Source organism: Rhipicephalus microplus, chromosome 5, assembly GCF_043290135.1.
Source record: "Rhipicephalus microplus isolate Deutch F79 chromosome 5, USDA_Rmic, whole genome shotgun sequence".
In the NCBI taxonomy this organism is placed as follows: Eukaryota; Metazoa; Arthropoda; class Arachnida; order Ixodida; family Ixodidae; genus Rhipicephalus; species Rhipicephalus microplus.
In genome coordinates, this window is record NC_134704.1 from 200,295,440 (window position 1) to 200,315,852 (window position 20,413).

General features: G+C 44.1%; 2 protein-coding genes across 8 annotated transcripts in view; one reads left to right on the plus strand and one right to left on the minus strand.

Annotated features, from left to right (window-relative positions):
• The window catches only part of LOC119173567 (mitochondrial transcription rescue factor 1), a 71,149-nt gene extending 51,437 nt beyond the window's left edge, over positions 1 to 19,712 (plus strand). The window contains exons 4-5 of one of the 3 annotated variants that reach the window (XM_037424371.2): positions 137 to 194; positions 19,356 to 19,712. In XM_037424371.2, coding sequence (XP_037280268.1) covers positions 137 to 154 — 18 coding nt within the window. In that variant the 3' untranslated portion in view covers positions 155 to 194; positions 19,356 to 19,712. Of the gene's footprint in view, positions 1 to 136; positions 195 to 11,995; positions 12,710 to 19,355 lie in introns of those variants that run through there. The other 2 variants (XM_037424370.2, XM_075896389.1) reach the window with 2 other exon arrangements.
• Positions 1 to 20,413, minus strand: part of l(2)10685 (5-methylcytosine rRNA methyltransferase l(2)10685) — a 157,090-nt gene that overhangs the window by 485 nt on the left and 136,192 nt on the right. For 4 of the 5 annotated variants that reach the window (XM_075896388.1, XM_075896384.1, XM_075896382.1 and 1 more), the window contains one exon: positions 30 to 19,117. The exons of the other annotated variant lie outside the window; for it this stretch is intronic. In XM_075896388.1, coding sequence (XP_075752503.1) covers positions 18,877 to 19,117 — 241 coding nt within the window. In that variant the 3' untranslated portion in view covers positions 30 to 18,876. Of the gene's footprint in view, positions 1 to 29; positions 19,118 to 20,413 lie in introns of those variants that run through there. 5 annotated transcript variants of the gene reach the window in all.

A 20,413-nucleotide genomic window follows, 5' to 3' on the forward strand; every position in this document is an offset into this window, starting at 1 on the left:
GTTAAAAACAAGGTATACGTCAATTCATATAAAAGGACCGCACACAGCGATCAGACATAACTAGGTAAAAGGTACATTTTACGACAAGGATGTAACACATGGCTCATTTCACATCTCCAGTACATTTCAATTCCAGGAATCCGCATGGCACTAGTTCTTCATCGTTTCGCTGGTACACAAGATATAACAACAGGGTAAGATATAGTAGCAGTAGACATATTACACATCAAGAAATGTACGCAGCACTGATTGGAATCATCACAATCTCGCTGGGAAGCTCGTTCCACTCGGTTACAGATAACACAAAAGGGGAACTTTGGTACTTTTTGGTCCTTGCAAATATGGACGACACTTTACGAGCATGGTCAGTACGATTGGACACATAATGGGCCGGAAAAATATGAGCGCATGAAAAAGATGTAATACCATGATACAGAGAGTGAAAAAAGGTCAAGCGGAAGAATTTATGACGAGTGCTAAGTTCTGGAAGATTAAGAATCTGTTTTAATGCTGAGACACTTTGGTATGGCGAGTACGAGTGCAAATTGAAGCGGGCAGCCTTGTTTTGAATAGATTCAATACAGTCGGACAGTGTACCTGTGTGAGGGTTTTAAATAATTGAAGCATAATCGAGGGTTGCACGGATGAGGGAAGTGTAAGCGCGAAGTCTAGTTTCATGGTTTGCGAGATATAAACGGCGCTTAAGAAAGCCAAGTATTTTTAGTGCCTTGTTTGTTACGTGTTCAATATGCATGGCCCAGTTTAAATCAGGAGTAAATATCACGCCAAGATACTTGAAAGAAAAGGTTCGTTTAATAGCCAAACTGCATAACATGTATCGATTTAATGGAGTATTTGGATTCGAAGAAAATGACTTGACCTTTGTTTTATCTGTATTAATTTCCATTTTCCACGTGTGGCACCATTTAGCCAGGGTATTTAGATCGCTTTGCAAAATAGCTACGTCACCAGTGCATGTGATCTGTCTATAAATTATACAGTCATCGGCAAACAGTCGAATTGTTAACGTTGTATGAAGAGGCGGAATGAATGAAACTAATGGCACCATTCTGAAATGCCTCCAAGACGTTTGTGAGGAATATCTGGTGAAGATACCAAATAGCTGATGCGTACTCTAGTTTGGGCTGTATTAGTGTTTTGTGAGCTAGTAATTTGACATTCTGTGGAGCGCTCGTAACGTCATAAAAACCCAAATGTTTTGTTGAATGATGCAATAAGGTTGGTCACATGCGCACGCCAGTCGAGATTATTTGATATCGTCACACGTAGGTATGTATATTGGCATACAATCTCTAGTAGCTGATTTGCTATTTGATATTCAAATTTTAACTTGTTGTAACTGCGAGAAAATGACACTGTTTTACATTTACCAGTATTTAAAACCATTAACCAGCATTGGCACCACTTTAGTGTTGTATTAGTCAGTAATTTTAACACCAGAACAATAAATAATGCGATCATCAGCAAGCATGTGGATTTTGCTAGTAACATGCAATGTTAGGTCATTAATATATATTAGAAAAAGCAGGGGGCCTCATACCGAACCCTGAGGAATCCTGCTGAAAGAGGCTCAGAGTTGTTATGGACGCGCAGGCGGTTAGTGAGGAACTGCTGAGTGGGTTGTAGATTTAGTCGGGAGAGTTTTAGTGGTAAGGTATGCTTTCACAATATCAAGAAAAGTTGCATCAACTTGAATGTTAGCGTCTGGATTTAGCTGCAGGTCATGGAGAAAAGCAGCTAATTGTTAGAATCAAGGAAGCTAATTATACGAGTGTATATGACATGCTTCATCATCTTACAAGGCAATAGTTTAGGGGCGAACTCTTGCTGCCTGATTTGTAGACTGAAACGACTTTGGCCATTTTGAACTCCTTTGGTAGGTTTCCAGATGACAGTGACTGGAAAAACAACAGCGTTAGATATGCAGCAAAAATGAATTTGTTGTTCTTCAAAAACTTTGAAGTAACTTCATCAAAACCAGCAGATGATCACAGTTTAATGTTGGCAATTATGTTTGAAATGCCGTCAATACCAGCGGTAGATTCGTCGTTCATGCTTGCTTGCATGACCTCACGTCAAAGCGATGAAGGAAAGACGAGCAAGTAGCTGCTGCTGCCAGGGAAAACATTCTTGTTGTGAAGGACGTCATTGTGCAAGCAATACGACGCCAGCCCTCTTGCAAATAACTTCGGCAAGCTATTCGGCCGTCCTTCTAGGTAACTGATGAGCGGTAGCAGTTCAGTGTCCTCCCGCTGCTGTTGAGAAAAAGCCGCAGTGTGCACAATTTCCGAAATAGCTGTGTCGTCATCGTCATCATCAGCTGCCATCTCAACAGGAGACCAATGATATTGGTGTTTCGTTTTCCCGACTCGTAGGCAACAGTGAAGTCAAATTCTCTGAGCTGAGGACTCCAGCTTGCAAGACGACCGGATGGATCTTTCTAGTTAAATAACCAACAGAGCGAGTGGTGGTAACTGGTAACGGTGAATGAACAATCGTACAAATAAGGGCAAAACTTCAGGACTGCCCATACCATTGCGAGACATATTTTTTCCGTCATAGTTTAGTTAGCTTCTGCTCAGGACAGTGTCCTGTTGGCATAGGCGATGAACATTTCATTGTCGTCCTGCCACTGTACGAGCACTACTCCAAGACCCACATTACTAGCGTCTGTATGTAGTATTGTTGGCTCGTCTTCATCCAAGTGGGCGAGCATGGGAGGTGTATGGAAGCTCGTGAAATGTCGGCCGCTGGTCTTCACCATATGAAAGGAGATATCTCTCCTAATGAGCTGTGTAAATGGCCATGTGATGCGTGAAAAATTGTCAATAAACTGGCTGTAATAGGCTCAAAGTACCAAAAAACATCACACTGATTTTTTGTCTCAAATTCGCCACAGCAATGATTTTATCCGGGTCGGGTTGGATTCCTTGCCTGCTGACAAAGTGACAGAGGAATTGAAGTTTGTGGAAGCCAAAGTAGCACTTTTAAGGTTTTCATGTAAAACCGGCCAAGCAAATCGCTTCAAAAACTGCTTCCACTCTTTGTAAGTATTACTCGAAGGTTGCAGAGCAATCAAGTCGTCGAGATACACCAAGTAGAGGTTTGCCAATTAAACTCTGGACATTACTGTGTCTATCAGACGCCGGGATGTTACTGGTCCTGAACAAAAAGCAAGAGTAAGTACCTAAAATTTATAAAGTGTGTCGGGCGTGACAAAGGTGGTCTTCTCTCACCCACTTCGATTTGCTAGTAGCTACTTTTCAAGTTTATTGACGAAAAGTAGCATGTGTTTTGTAATCAGTCTAATGAATCGTCAATACGTGGAAGAGGATAGATGTCCTTCATTGTGATCTGATTGAGCTTCCGGTAGTCAACGCAGGAACGCAAGCTGCCGTCCTTCTTTCAAGTATGATAGTTTTCCTTGGGATATCTCAATGCAAAAATTTCGGTCTGTCTGTCTGTCTATCTGTCAACCGACACAGCTCAAGTACGACCACATACACAGCACCCACCAATATTGCCCAAGTTTTTGCGTTCACACTTGTGCGATTGTAGATTAAAAAGCAAATATTATGCATATTTGAGGCACAATGTCCACAAGTCAATATTCTGCAGTGTATTTCTTTATACTAGAAAAGCAATACATAAATAGTTCTAAGAACTGTAGCGTTTATTACGTTGTGCTGAGGATGCGATGCTTTGCACGAAAAGGCAGGTTTCCAACGCTTTGCTACGACGATACGGTGCTGACACCTACCTTGAAATCTACAAAATATCGCCTCGAATATTGTGCGCGCTCGCTATTACGGAGGCCATTCTTTTGTTTCCTGAGATCAACACCAGATGGCACTCATGCTTCGCCCCGCACCTTCAGAATTTCATTCACCGATTTTCTTATGCAAAACATCAAACAAATGTTTTATTCTATTCAATGTCTCTAGATAGAAAGTAATCGTCTTTTAAGGACATTTGCAGTCGAACATGCAGATACGGCAGCCAATTTTTCTACATGTAGTACGGGCAACGCACAAGGACTGTTAGATGCCCCGCCGTGGTGGTCTAGTGGCTAAGGTATAGCCAATAGCCACTAGACCACAAGGGCTGCTGACCCGCAAGCCGCGGGTTCGAATCTCGGCTGCGGCGGCTGCATTTCTGATGGAGGCGGAAATGTTGTAGGCCCGTGTTCTCAGATTTGAGTCCACGTTAAAGAACCCCAGGTGGTCGAAATTTCCAGAGCCCTCCACTACGGCATCTTTCATAATCATATGGTGGTTTTGGGACGTTAAACCCCACATATCAATCAATCAAGGACTGTTAGATAGCCGAATAACACCATTTTCCAGCATCATTTTCACTTGTTTTTGAATTGCCTCGCCCTTCTTTGGTGTAACGTGATAAGGATTTTGCCGGATCTTGAAGTGGATGAGAAGCAGCCGTGGAACTTGCTGATCAGCCTGAGAAGGCGGTGTCGCTCAATGGTAGATAACGTCGAACTGTTATCAACAGGTGTCAGTGTAGTGATAGCAGACGCTGCCGCCTCCTCCGCTTAATGGCAATTTTCTATTTGAGTGAGCTAGTCGAAATCGTCAATAGCTGTGCCTCTAACAATGCGTCGTCATTCGCTGCTGGAATTTGTCCACAAGAGCTGAGCGCATCCATTGATAACATTGATTAGAGCTTGAGCAATATAAATGCCACAAGTGAATGCGAGCTCCTTGATGCGTTCAGCGACAGAGTGTGGGCCTGAAGTACAGTCTAGCAAGAAGTCGCAGTGCACGGATATGAGGGAGTAACTCCGTACCAGTAGTATGACGTTGTTACCGATGATACGGAAGTAGGGTAGCTGGTGTTCCTCATCAGTAGCAGTGTCCAGCTTTGTAGCAAACATTTTGCTTTTGTCGGGGATGGTAATCGCGGCCCCATATTCATAGAAGAAATCCATTCCCAATATAAGCTACTTACAGCACTCATGAAGAATGACAAGGGTGGCGACAAAGGTGGAACCAGCTATTAAAAGTCGGGTCCTGCACTTTCAAACTGTGTCATCAACTGACCTGCAGTAGTTCCTATATTGGGTCATGGCATCTTCATCTTCCTTAGTCTGTCGGCCAGCTGTAAGCTTATTACTGAAAAGTGAGACCCTATGTCCACCAGAGTCGTCACTTGGTGGCCGTCAATGTGAACGACGAGGCCAGCGCTGGCAACGTCGGTTATGTTGACATTCGTCGCATTCATCGTACTTGTCTTCGGCATTGATGGCAACGAGCTGCGATACCTCTGTAACGAGGGCTGTTCGGAATTGAGATTATTGGCAACCCCACCCCCCCAAAGTCGGTGCACCCAGTTTTCCAGTCGCAAACTAAGGGACGTGCCCCTGGTGACGTCGGCAGAACTTGCGACAATTGGGTGAACTGCCCCGCGCAGGAGATGGAGAACATGATCCAAGCGTGGCTGAATTCTGAGGCGGTGGGTGCCAAGAAGAGTCGTATGTGTCGGCCATCATACGTAGCGTAATCAGGGTAGTGAGGAAATTTTTTAGTACTGAGCGTCGCAATAACGTCAGACTCGTAGACGTGCCTTGCGTCACCACAATGAAAGCGTACAGGTCCGAGCAGTGAAGTGAAGTGAAGTTTATTTCCTTTCATACAAAGGAGGAAGCCGTGGCTAAAGGCTGGGGTGCCTGACAAAGGCCTCTGCTCTATAGTACAGTCTGGCGACAGTTAACAAAGCATTATAACTAAACACATGACATAATAAGTAGATAAATCAGCTACACTTGCAAGTACAACAAAATGAACTGCATATAGAAGTGAAAATGTTATACCTAACAGATACCAGAGTTGAGTAAATATTTTTTTCCTTTTTGAATATTTTCATTGAAACATCAAAATTAACATTTGTAGACATTTTATTCATAGCCACCGTCACCTGATAAGTTAATTTTGTTTCCCATAGTTAGTACACGTCCCAGGGACCCAGAGGCTTTGTTTTCGAAAATGATATGCATCATTAGTCAAAGTATTGTTTCGAGTACGTAAATGATTGACTTTAATATGCTGAAACAGACGAAAAAAGTAGACTTCGTTCACTTTAAGCAAAGCATAGTGACGGAACAATGTCGAAGTGGGAATATCCTAGGGGCTGCCGCAGTAACCATGAATGCACCGCAAAGCTCTCTTTCGAAATACTTGTAGTTTCTGATAGTCAGTATTCGTAGTTGTTGCCCAGACCAGAATACAATAAGTTAGTTTAGGATATACAAGCGCATAATGCATCTGCACTCTCAACCATACGGGTACAAGACTAGTCACCTTGTAGAGACAGCCAACACTTTTGCTTATTTCAGACGCTAATTTTGAGACATGCATGTTCCAGGAAAGGTTCTGGTGGAACCAGACACTGAGAAATTTTATAGAATCAGCCTTATGTATTTTTACGTGTCCAAACTGGATGTTGACCATATAAAAATCTGCAGTACTACTCGGTCTAAAAATAATATAGTAACTGGTTTTTAATAAATTTAAGGAAAACATCTTTGATTTTAGCCATGATTGCAGGTTACCTATGTACCCGTTTATCACAGCCTCTGCTTGATTTTGCTGTAAAAAATATATTTGTATCATCAGCATACATCATTATGTCATGAGAACCTGGTAGTTTGGTTATGTCATTGATATATATTGAAAACAATAGTCGACCCTAGTATTGAGCCTTGAGGTACTCCACAAGTGACAGTTAGTGAGTTGTAATGTCGTTCACTCGTACACACTGCATTCTATGACATAAGTAATCTTGCACTAAGTTGAGTGTAATACCACGCACACCGTAGTAATTTAACTTTTGCAAGAGGATTTTGTGTTGTACGCGGTCAAATGCTTTTTGAAAATCTAAGAACAGACCAAAGGTGTAAAGCTTGTGTTTCATGTTTTCAAATATATTATCTTTAATAACAAGTAGCGCTTGCTCTGTGGACTTTTTTTTTCTTTCAGAAAACCGTACTGGAAAACAGATATCATCTTCTTCTTAGTTAAAAAACATTCAAGCTTGCAATTTATGACTTCTTCAAATAATTTCGAAAATACTGGTAACACAGAAATTGGTCGGTAGTTTAACATGTCCATTCTGTTACCATCTTTGTATATCAGAAAGACCTTGGCGATTTTTAGGTCATTAGGAAACACACCTGCAGTAAACATTAGGTTAGCCAGATAGACAAGCCAATACGTCACATATGAAAGGTGCAATGTACTTAATGAGAATTGATCTTATATCGTCGTGAACCTGGAAATACTTCATTTTTTAACTTGTTGGTGAAAGTCACTATTTCCTGGGGGGATAGTGGTGAGAAAAACACTTTGATGAAGAAGTAGTAGCGTTGTTGAATGCATTGTTAAGTTTAGGCGGATCACTGAGTGGTTTAACAACATTGACAAAGTACTCATTGAAAGCACAGGCTAAATCAAAACCGGACAACATTCAATTCGGCGTACTAATCTTGTTCAGCACATTATTATCTTTCGCTTTCGTTAGATTTGTTACTTCTCTCTATACCTTCCTACTGTGGTTTTATTCTTGTGAATTGCTCAATAAAATAATCTTTTTTGCTGTCTTTAATTCTTTAATAAATTGATTTCAATACTTTTTACACTCTTTTAAAAGGTTGGGTTCCTGGTTCCGAATGAAGAAATGATGCATCTTTTTCTTAGTGCCAATTTTTTCTTGTAACACTTTATTTATACAAGACTTTCTGATCTTTTTCCTGTTTAATGTTCTTTTAATTAGCGAGAAAGCATTGTTATAGGCATCTGAGAACTCAGAAATAAATTGTGAGTACGCCAAACTTACGTCACCAATATTGCATATGCTATTCCAATTTATATTCCAAACGAGGAATTGAAATTTGTTTTACATTATCTTCATTTATTTCTCTCATTGAGTGACTACCAACTGTAACCTTACGTTCTCGCACTCTTTTGATAAAGCAAAAAACTGGAATATGATCACCAATGTCCGAACTCAATAATCCACATTCAATACTACATGGTTGAATGCTTGTAACACGGCCATCTAAAAGAGTGACGGTGTGAATAGTAATTCTAGTTGGTAAAGTAATGTGATTGTAACATGCTAAAGATCAAATAACACTGTTGAAATCATAAGTGTTTGAATCGTCATGCAATAGATTTATGTTAACGTCAGCCAAGAGTACAAATGGAATAGTGGTAGAATTTAATTTTTCAAGCAATGTTTCAAGAAAATCTAGAAAATTTCTCTTATTTCCAGTCGGTGGCCTATAAATTGTCGCTACAATTACATTAGACAGCGATACAGTGAAACATTCAACCCTGAGAGTCATTATTGAGCAGTCCTCGAGTACACAGTGTGGGTAGCGGCATTTAACATAAACAGCAAGGCCTCCACCTCTTCCGCTAGGACGTAGGAGACCGTTACATGCATAGTTATTGAAATGAAGGCAGTCATTATGTGTGAACAGCCAAGTCTCAGAAAACACCAATATATCGAATTCTGTTGTTAATGACATAAAAAAATGATATAGAGTTGATTGCTTTAGTTTTTCATGCTTCTTACATTAAAGTGGATAACAGATAGTTCACATTAAAGTGGATAACAGATAGTTCCTGGTGTGGGTTGTGGAATTTAGAGTTGAAAAACTCAGGATTGTACAGAGAACAGGTTGGTATTTCGAACATTGCCATGATTGTTTGAGCGAAAAATGATGCAGCTATTGTGATATTTTGCACAAACCACCCTCATTGGCAATTCTGATGGCATTCGATGATTCATTCCTTCTGGCGAAAATTTTGCCTCCGCTTGTCCATAGGAATTTCGAAGACATTTCTTTATTGCGGGCAATTGTGGCTCCCAGTAGTTGCTTATTAGCACGAGTTAAATGCTCGTTAATATAGACCCAATTAGATCCAGGAAGTCCCACCATCTTATTTGTGATACGATGTGTTCTAGCTTTCGCAAGAACCGCCTGTTGCTTATCGCGTCGCACAAAACGAACGATAATCTTGCTCTTGCCCGTCACTCATCTTGCTATCTTGTGGCATGTGTCAATATCAACAGTACAGAGTGGTTCGTCAATGACTTTGCCAAGTTTTCTTATGACGTCAGCAGCATTGTTGACTGACTTGACCCCCTTAAGCTCGAGATTATTCAAACGGCTATACTGCTTAAGCTCATCAACTCGTTGTGATGGCTGCTTATTTTCTTTCTTGAGAGCTTTCTTATTTTGTAGCATGACGCTAAGTTTCTGCCTCAAAGCCTTCAGTCCTGTATTAATCGCCTTGGTTTCATCGCAAGTATCACTGCAGAACTTGACACTTTCTTTGACAGAGCGTATTTCAAGTCTCATTTCACGCTTGAGATCATCCAGAGCCTTCGCGAAATTTTTCGACATTGTTGCGAACAAAATAACAATACAATACTAAGAAACTCAAAAATACAATACAATGCAATGGGAACAGTGTAAGAGAGCTTGGCAGCAGTGCGCAGAGACTTATAACATATGCAGGGAGAACTAGAGCTACAGCTCACCTGCAAAAAAGCAGAAGAATTAGCATGATGCCTATTGCTTGCGCACCGCTGCCAAACTGTGTCAAGCCGCATAGCTGGCAGCATTTTTTAACAGTTGAAGCCGGTGACGTCTTCCTAAGCGGCCCTTGCGATACAGCACCACGTGATAGATCAGCAGGTATCAGGCATCGAACATGTGTCGCAGTCCGTGGCGAATCTGTAGAATATTGTCGACCAGTCCTTGAATAATCGGCCACCACTGCAAGAAGCAGAAGAATTAGTCTGATGCCTATTGCTTGCTCACCGCTGGCAAACTGTATGCCACAAATCTGTTTTCTGACGCTGTAGGTCAGCGGGGACCGTCTGCTGAATCAGGTTGTGGGGTCGCATGTTGACCGTAGGGCATTCGTCTTGTCAACGAGATCAATGAGGTTGGGAAAGTTGCCGGCGGTGAGAGAGACTGTGTTTGCAGGGTTGGTGGAGGTCCAGTCATTGGAGTCATCGGTGCTGAAGGTGCGATGACGCGGTGTCGGACTGCATCAGCGTAAGTAAGATGTCGTGGCTCATCACCATGGTCAGATGAAGAAAAAGCCTGACGGACATAATGCCGGACCACATCAGCGACAAAAGACAATGCCGGCACTGGTTTGGTTGCTGCAATTAAGCCGAACTGTCGAAGCTCCTCTAACAGAATCTCCCGGATGACTTCCCGCAGAGGCTTGTTGCCACAAAGGCTTGCCACAGCCGTAACAGAAGTACTCTCTACAAAGTTGACTGGATTACGCTGGCAACACCGTTGCTGTAAGGCCCGTTCAATCGCTCTGGCTTCTTTGGTGAACTCGGCTACTGTTGTTGGTTGATTTCACACAAGCCCAGCAAACTGTTTCTCGTTTACTCCTGGCATGACATACTGTAATTTCGAGGTCCGCCCTGGGGAAAAAAACGGGCCATGTCTTCGGCGAACATAACAATGCTTTTATTTGGTTTTTGGATTCGAGCTTCCAAAAGTGTTGCACATTCTCCTTTCTGTCGACACTAGTGAAGATGTCAAGCAACTGGTTGCGGGAATTGTCCTACATAGCGAAGTTTCTTTCTCGGTTGACATACTATGTCTGGCCGTTGACCTTGAGGTAGAAGTATGCAATGGAAAGCTTCTTTTCTGAAGTGGCCCATTGATTATACTTCACACAGTGCTTGAACTGGTCCAACCAGTTTTGGGCGTCTTCATTGACTTCTCCATGAAAACAGTCGGGAATCATAGGATTCTGAAGTGTCATGTGCGATGGAGCTGTAGTGGCCATGGTGGCTGAAGGAGGCAAGCAATTGCTGGCACTGTTTCGCTGGGGCAGACAGTGACTGAAACGGCTTGTCGAAGCGTGGTAGTGATTCCGGGCTCAATTGTCGGCTCTGTGAAGGGGTGCCAAGCATGAAGACTATCCAGAACCTCCATCAGCGTGACAACGCGGGATCGACCAGCACATGGAGAACCACAACCAAATACGTTTTATTGATCACTGAAAAGATTAATGTCTCCTTCGTCCTTGCGCTCAGCCAAGAGCACTCGCACTGCTTCGTTGTCGCCGCCACTGGCACATATATGCGGAATCATTGTGTATAAGAAAAAAAAACAAGCCCTTGAATTTATCCTTATTTCCGTCAAGATTTACTGATGCCCTTTAACGACATGTCATGTGGTCCCATTTTTTGTTTATTAACTACTTGTCGGGAAGAAATAAACCAATCGCTTATGTCATCTTCCTTTTTGTCCTTTGTCCAGCTTGCGCAGCCAGCGTCACAAAGCATTCAACTAGTAACTTGCCTGGTTTGCAGTTTTAGTTTAGCATTTAAACATAAGTGTAAATCAAGGAAGTTGTCACATTAACATTATTTGTTATCACAAGCTTCCATACAAAATACAGTGGCTGCTCAGATGTTAACAAAGCAGCCACTATACAGTAGGGAAGAGTTATAAGAATTGGGACACTTTTCACAATTATATTTTTAGTTTTCTTGAACTTGAATGCAGAGTGATGTTTCCTTGACTCTAATACAGGTGTAAACAAGCTGCAAAACTTCTGAGACGCACTGGTTCGTACAGCTCCTGTTCCAGAGTGATGGCTAAATTCTGTTCCATTTGACCCGGCCTGTGTCAGTAGAGTGGGACATCACTTAGGAGTATTGGGACCTTGTCACATATTGGAAGTGACAAGAAAAATGAGGCAAGAGAGGAAAAAGCCGATAAGCATGGCACGATCTGAAGCTACATTAGAAGACAAGGAAAACGAAGTGGGAGGCTGAGTGGGTATGAGCCATGCTTGAGGCATCATTATCAGCATCATCAAAATGAAAGGCTACGTGGGCATAGAGGGGCTTTGGATGTTCACACGTTAGCGTGTGAGCTGGGTACAAGCGTTGCCAGTTTGTGTTCCAGGTGCTCGAGCTCCTACATTCTAGGCATCGCACCGTAGCCACCGCCGTTTCGAGGACATGTCTAGGGACCTAGACGCGAAACTACCAGCCACCGCAGCTATCGGCTTTCGTCCCAAGGGCACTGACCTACGGCGCCGTTCCGTAGGCCTCGACTGAGCCAGTGCCTGTTCCCTTGAAATGCTGGCCATCTCATGGACCTGGGATGCCCATGTCGCCAACCCTCAAGCCCTTCAGCCTTAGCCACCACGTCAACACACATCCTGAAGCAGACCAAGCTCGCCCCATCGGCTTGGACCCCGATGACCATGCCAGTGTTTTCGCAACACTTCCCTTCAGTATGTATTAGTACCGAAAGTCGTGAGTCATGAGAGCAGAGAATGCTTTGTATTGCCACGCATGCTCCTTTAATTCTGTGTTTCATGATGCAAGGCGAATTGTGCCGGAATGTCTGTGATTATTCGAGATTATTTTGACATCATTTCATGAGCTTTAGCGCGCAAGTGTGAACAGCTGAGTTGATTCTAGAACCAACGCTGCCGCTAGTGATAATGCTCAAATGTTCCATGCCGCATGTATGAATGCCACCATGCCTTGCCACGGATCAGATTATCATCGGCTGACGCCCTGTTTGCGACTATCATTGTACAGTGTGATTTGCTGTAGTCTGACTTTTCGTTACTCACGAGTTCAGATGAATAAAGAGTTTTATCCAGGACATGCCGCCTGCTGCCTTGGTCCTCGTCGCGACCATGTGACATCTAACAATAACGGTAGAATATTGGATGGCACGTGTACAAATGCTGGCGGTGGTGGTAGTGAAAAGCATTTATTTACAAAAGAGAGCTGTAGGACCTCTACAGAGGTCCCTATAAACTAGGTGGAGTCTTTATTTCAGGACACCATTAGATAACGCCGCCGTCCTGTATCTCTGGACTAAGGCCTGCTGGGCCTGTAGCTCTGAGCTGCCGAGCAGGGCCACCTCCCAGTCCTCTCGCCTGGGGTTTGGGTTAGGAGTAATGGCTGCATTATCTTGGCAGGCCCACACCATGTGGTAGGTGTCTGCCACCTCCCCACAGTGCTAGCACTGTCCTGTGACGGTGGGGTCGAACTATTTCACTATGGCAGGACATAGCATTGTTTCATCTAGAAGCGAAGCGAAATGCACTCGTCTGCTTTTTTCAACCCCCTTGCGAGGGGGGGCGAGCAACGATGTCTTTGCTGCTAATAATGCATTTCCTTTTATTGGAGGAGACGGTTTCCAGCGGTATACACAAAGGTAGCCCGGAAATTAGTGCTTGGGCAGCCGCATCTGCAGCCTCATTTCCCTGCATTCCCTGATGGCCCATTGTCCATATAATGCGTTTCGGATGAGGGTCCGTGTCTCTTATGCAGTTGCGCAGTATTGTCTTGGCTAATGGTGATAAGTATACGGCTATATAATTAGGACACGCTCGGCACGAATCTGTATATAATTACGACACGCTCGGCACGAATCTGTGATAATTTAACAGGAATTACTGTGAGAAGCCGCGCGCAATGGCGACCTCCTCAGCCTGTGTTACAAAATATGCCCTAAAGGTTAGCCCATCCACCTGTGTGCCTTTGTGAGTAGCAGCCGCCTTGTACCACGCTTTGGAGGTGGGCCAGCAAAGTCAACCTGGCTTCTGTCCAAACTGCCGTTCCAGCGCCCGAGTGTGTGCGCCAGGTCGCACGATGTGTTCATCTCTGTCCATATTAGTGGGTAGAGGACAGAAGGGATGTGCACCACAGTTCTGGCACCTTGACCTGCTCCTGTTGTTTGAAGTCATGTCTTATGTGCAGACGTGCAAGCAGGCATTGGCCAGACGGTTGGGGCTAACCGTGTGTACTGGTTTAAAAGATGGGCTTCCCTCAACTCTTGGCATGAGTCAATCACACCCAATGCCTTAAGAGGGCTGTTGGATGTAGAGATCTTAAGATCAGGAGTGCACTTTATTGCCTTTTTAATGATTGCCTCATTTTTGCGGAGGGACAGGTAAGGGACAGAGTACACGACCCTGCTGGTGACAAAAGCGTGTGCTAGCCACAACAAATCTATGCACTGAATTTCCCTCCTCTTGTGGGAGACTCTGCGGATCATGCAACCCACCTGCTCTCTTATATTTCTTAATTTTGTTAATGCTGTGTCCATCCAGAGATGCTGGTGAATGTGTAGGCCCAAGACCCTGATCTCCTCCGCTCGACTTATTGGGCCTGCAAGAAGAGTGATGGAGATATCTGTGTTGCCCTTAGCCATGCCTTTAATGAGAAGGAATTCAAATTTGTTGGGTGCGCATTTGAGTCCACAACACGTCGCTAGGTGTGTACAATTTCGGCAGCCTGTTGCGGACTGGTGTCAATGGCACACAAGTTCCCTTGAGTTGCGCATACCGTAATGACATCGGCATAGAGGGCATGGTGAATCCCCTCTATGCCTGCCAGCTGATATGGCAGGCCCATCAATGCATTATTAAATATATGGGAGAAATAATAGCCTCTTGCAGTGTCCCTCTGGTACCCATTTGATTTGGCCCGAATTCAGAGTCTTCAATGCGGAGCAGGGCGTCTCTGTCCAATATAAAGTCCTTGACGTAGTTAAATGTGTTCTGACCACAGTTAGTGAGGCTTAGGTGTTGAAAAGTGACTCTGTGTTTAAAATTGTCAAAGGCCCCCGTCATATCCAAGGCGAGGATTTCCCTGTCGTTGTGTTTCATTGCCACAGGTTGTATGACCTCTTAGTGTAGTTGCAGGAGTACATCCTGTGCCGATTTGTGAGGACGGAATCAGAACATAGTACGAGCGAAAGCCCCTTTTTGCTCGAGATATTCCGAAAGCCTGTCTCGCACAATTGTCTCTACCAACTTGCCAACACAAGGCGTTAGTTGCTTGTCAGTCGATCGACGGCCGACACTCTGTTTGCGCTATCGGTGCCCGTGTGTTGCTTTAATTGAACCTTCTCTTTCCTGGCCACAAGATCGGCCGAATTAAGTTTCATTTGAATATCCAGTGTGCTCTCTTCATCTATGACATGACCCGGTGGCAATACATCCACCCGCCAGCCAGCTCTACGCTTTGAGAAGACTAACGTTTAGCATGCCCCTAACCAACGCCCACAATGTGGTGAAGCCAGGCATACCTATGTGCTGCCAGTATCGCCAGATGGGACTGCGTGGTTTCGCTATCGACACGCCGGCTTCATAGCGAGGTGCAAGGCCACACTACACTGCTATCTCGCCAGAGCGCAATGAACACTCTAAGGATCGTCTCGTTCGCCATAACCTGGCCAATGCACATCACCGCACCGCAGGCAGTACACTGGCCCTGCTCGAGGCTGATTTCTGAGCCCTTACAACAAGGGCAGCAACCGACAAAAGTGCAGTTGCTGCACGACGAACTACCAAACATCCTCCACTGACATAGAGGACGCGAGAAAATCTGACGAACACGCTGCAAGCAGTAGGGAGACCTGAAGTGGAAACTTCAGGGCTAGAAGAAGACCTGGCAATGCCACTTGCGAACAGCATAGAAAATCGACGTGTCCATGATTCGATGCCACGACTTAACCGCAACGCAGGGGGATGAACTGGAGATCTCGACGTTTTTATTGACAGCCACAACGTCACCGTTCTCGTCGATATTAGAGCTGACTATTCCGTAATCAGTGGGTGGGGCCGCAAAGTTGACGGAAGTTAGGACTGGTTGAGAAAGTCTCGAAATCTGGACTACTGGAGGTCACCTAGTAATACGGGCAGGAATCTGTACAGCAAGAGTCACCATTAACAGCCGTATTTACCCCGCAAGCTTCGTAGTCGTACAGCGTTGTTACAGGGCAGTGAAAGTGGACAATGATTCCAAATCAAACTTCTTGACCAGTGATTCCAACTAGAATGGGCATGACCGAATTTGACTCGTTAAAGTACGTGCTCCAACCTATTTTCTTTCCTTTTTTTTTAATATATATACTGCGGAGTAATTCTAGACGTCTAAAGCACCACTGCTTTAGCTCAAGCAATTGACGATGCAAAGGTGCTGAAAGTCTTTCGGTACGTGGACGACTTTTTAGTCATTTTAAACGCTAACCCTCTGACGGCCACCACTAGTTCGGTGAATGATATTTTAGCACTTTTCAGACAACATGCTAACGGCCTTTCGTTTACGCATAAGCTTCCCACTGACAATAAATTGCAGTTTTTAGACTTGAGCGTCATGTTCTCGGAGCGACACGTGTGCTGGGCATATCATCCACGTTTGCGCAAAGAGCTTTTCTTTTGATGCAGCTCATTCTAAACTTGTAAAAAGAGCCATTGCAACCATGTGTCTTGAGGGAGCGCTAGTGAGATCTTGCCATCACAGTATGCAGGATAGCTACTTGAATCAGGTTAGGTGGCTTCATTCAGCTGGCTATCCTAACTCTGTCATTGTATCCGTTTCGGAAACCCTCCTTCAAAAGTTCAAGGGCAAACGAAAATGCAGGCAGCCGAGGTATAAGCGACCTATAGTTGTTCCATATGTTCATAAGGTAGCGCACAACCTTAGGAATGTGGGGAGCAGGTACAATGTGTATGTTGTTTTTTCTGCGCTACGAAAGCTGACTGGCCGATGCCCACGTATTTCTAAAACATCGAGCGCCTCCACCTGTGGAGAAATACACGCTTCGATGTATGTGGTTTGCGTAGTGGGTGTGGTGTACTTAATCCCACTTAGTTGTGGCCGGGTTTACATCGGCCAAACTGGATGGTGTTTGAATGTGAGAATTAGGGAACATGAGCTCTCAATTCGAAATAATTCCGGAGCACGTTTGCCTGCGCATTGCCGTTCCTGTTCTTGTGAGGCGAGGTTTTCAAGCGTTTCTGTCCTCGCCAAAAGCCCAGATTCAGTGAAATAATTGAAGCGTTCTGGATAAAGAAAAGGTGACTTGTGTATAAGTGACACGTCAGTCGTCTTGCGCAAGTCTGAGTTTGATTTTTGCGCTTCGTTGTTTGATTAGATATGCCGGATGAAGTAGTGTGCTCTGCACATGCGTGTGCGGCTATATATTTGCTGCGTTTCTCCTGCAAATAAATCAGTTGCGAGTTGACGCTCTTTCTTTGTGATTATTTCTTTCTGTGGTGCATTAGGTGTCTAGAATGACTCCTAGCCCAACAGCCCAACAACAACACTCCTAGCCCAACTAGCCCAACAACAAGTACTTCTAAGATATACACTGCCTTTGTTAAGAATATTCTACATTGTTTCGTATGCGTTCACGAAATCCCCCCTTAATTTGCGCCCCTCCTTCACGGAGCTCAAAATAATGAAAAAAAAGTGTGCAAATTATGTGAGCAAATACAGTATGTGCTTACAACAAAGGCATTTCCTTGTCAGATGTAACTGGAGCAAGGCCTCATTTGATGCGAGTGCATGCAGGAGATAAACAATGATAGTAGTCTGTGGAGGAGTGATGCAATGATACCAGGGCACCAGTGCCACTGTTGTGTCCACCAGTGTAGGGAAACTGAAGAAACGTAGTTGCCTTGGCTTCACCTCAGTGGATTTTCTTTTTCTAGTGCGTAATAAGACCACTTGTCACAATCTAGAACAGTGAAGTCTGTGTGCTGGATAAAAAACAGAGTTTGTACATCTAAGATACAACTTCAGGGGTTCATATAAACTTCCTGAAGACTGCCACTTCCTGTCTTTCTTCCATTGGAGTTGGGGCATAATGAAGTGTCTTAGATAGTTTTTGACCAATATAAGTAGACATTATGTATTAAAAACAATAAAACTATGACATAACCAAATACAAAATTGTGCCACAGTGGCTTATATTTCTAGAACACTGAAAATGCAACATCATTTTCATTAAGCACATGGGTAGACAAGCAGAGCTCATCCAACTAGATTGGGTTCTCTAGTTCAGGATGACAGGTGATCTTCCATGGCTTAGAATGAATGTCATTGAAGCGCGTAATTGATAGCAGGAGCACAGTTTTCGGGTGAAAAACATGGTATTGGGTGGCTGTGACAACTGCAAAAGAACCTTGTTGCTAAGCGAGTTGGTGTACAAGTTTGCTAAACATGTTATTTCTAGTGAAATGCTTGAAACAAGAGGACAAGAAAACAGCTGACTGACTGACCTTAAAACAACCTTTTTCATCTTCATCATCTGCTTCCAACTAATGTTATCTTTTATATTGTGTTTGGTACTGAAAAAGAAGACAGTGATGACACTGAATTTAGCTGTTCATCATGAGAACATCTCGGAAGTGCTCGTCAGCAAATGCCAACAATTCCTGTGCAATGCCTCCTCAGCTTTAATTTTGGGTCATTCTGGGCAAGAACTCTAAATTTGATATTATTTAACTTCCTGGAGCACAAGAGCATGTAATGTTAATAGGTATTGTGCCAATTGAAGTTCTCGACCGGATTCCATCTAACCCTGGATTTCATGAGTTCCTATTATGGAGTTAGGTTTGCTAAAGGCTTACCCTACGTAGCGAACGGTAAAATACTCGACAATCTCCACGGCCGTCGCGCTCTAATACACTGCAGCCGGGTTCGTCGACTCTCCAACACGGCACAGAGATCGCATTCGAGGCTAGTCGTCAACAAACATGGGTTTATATTTATCCAAGATACAGCACAGTGCGACAATCGCGGGCTTGCGGGCTGGCAGGGAACTCTGCAAGACCGAGCGAGTGCACGCTTGCTAGCAGGTGCTAGGGCTAACACACAAAGAGCAGCAGGAAAGCACTTGTACGAGAAGCCGCCTGCGAGTGCAGCGCGTCTGCCTCTCGTGCAGGCCTGTGTGCATCAGCCCGATGGCGGGCGAACACCGAGCAAATGCAAGCTACGGGAAAGGGGGTCACGGGCGGCCAATGAGGATCAGCCGAGCACCAAGACGTGTGCTAGTGTAACACAAGGAGGAGGCGTGGTTCGGGCATGTTCAGACATGCGTCTCGTTGCAGGAAAAATCCGCAGGAAAAATCCACACGTGGCTCTCCTCAAACAAATTGGCCTGACTGTGAAACCGCGGTGGGCATGTTCCCAGCACTTAAGCCGCACGCAGTCAGCACTTGCACAAGCTGAGGGAACAAGGCGCCAAAGAGAAGGGCACGTTCGATTCCTGCAGTAGGTTATACAAATATTTAGTTTGACATCAAAATGTTGCTTCTTAGTACAGTATGATTTGAAATCAACAATAAAAAAAGAGACACCTATGTTAAGGAAAATTTTCAAAACAATAGAGTTTGTCTGCTAAAATGTTTTCCCCCTTTATTGTGCCAGAACTCAATCAGGCCAAAATAACCTACTACGTAGTGTCTCAGATTTAAAAGGACTCTGTTTGCCATTCTTTTGTGCAGGTTTCTGTTGGTGATGAGGTGGACCACATCCTAGAGCTCAGTGCGCAAAATCCAAACTTCATGGAAGTTGATCGTGTCACACTCCTGGCCACACATCATGACCGTGTTACAGATAAAGGACGATTCCAAGTGCGGTTACACTGTCAGCGAAGACTTGTTATAGAGAAGTATGCGGATGAAGACTGAACAACTTTCTCGTTGGAGACTTGTCTGTCATTGGCGTGGAGGTGTGTCCAGCGAGGCAGCAGTGTGGTGGCGAACTGTGCGTCTGATGAGCACAATCTGATTGAAGAAGCAGTCTGAACAGATCTTCAACATTTAGTATAGTTTAGTTACGAATAAAGATTCCGAAATAGCTGCCTCTTGTTTTTCATTTTTCTTTAATCAGAATGCTATAACACTGATGTGTATCTTGTTCAGGGAGGCGCCGACACGAAATTGTGCCGCTGAAAAACCTGCGAGGTTGATCCTTCTGATCATGCGCATATTATCTACCAAATCTCAACTGCAATAATGGCTTAGAAGGTGATTCATACGCATTTTGAAGCTCACGTGCACAACCCAGCATTACACGTCGCACCTCGCAGCATTGACGCCTAAAGTGGCCCTAAAATTTTGGTAAGTCAACACTGCGGCCAAGCACTGCAACTAGTATGGTGTCAAGTCGCTATTGGCGCTCATGAAGTCTGCAGAAAGTCATTGCCACCGGATGATGTTGATAACGATGACAAGGATGCCCTGTAGACAGACAGTGGAGGCAGCACTCTTTCACATGCTGAATGACCTTAGTTGTACCCACCGGCTTCTTCTTCTTCTTTGAGCTCTCCCAGACTGAATCCAAGATCGGTCAGTAATAGACAGACTAATTATGTCGCATGTTGCTATAAGTGACGTGCCGATTTTTTTACTAATGGGCCTGCAGCAACACGATGCAGCTAGAAAACACAAAACCAAATCAAAATTTTTGTGTCCGTACAACTTTAATGGGACACTCGACAAAAATATAGCTGCCAGGATTTTTTTTTTACCTCGAAAGCTAGCGACAAACACTATGCTAT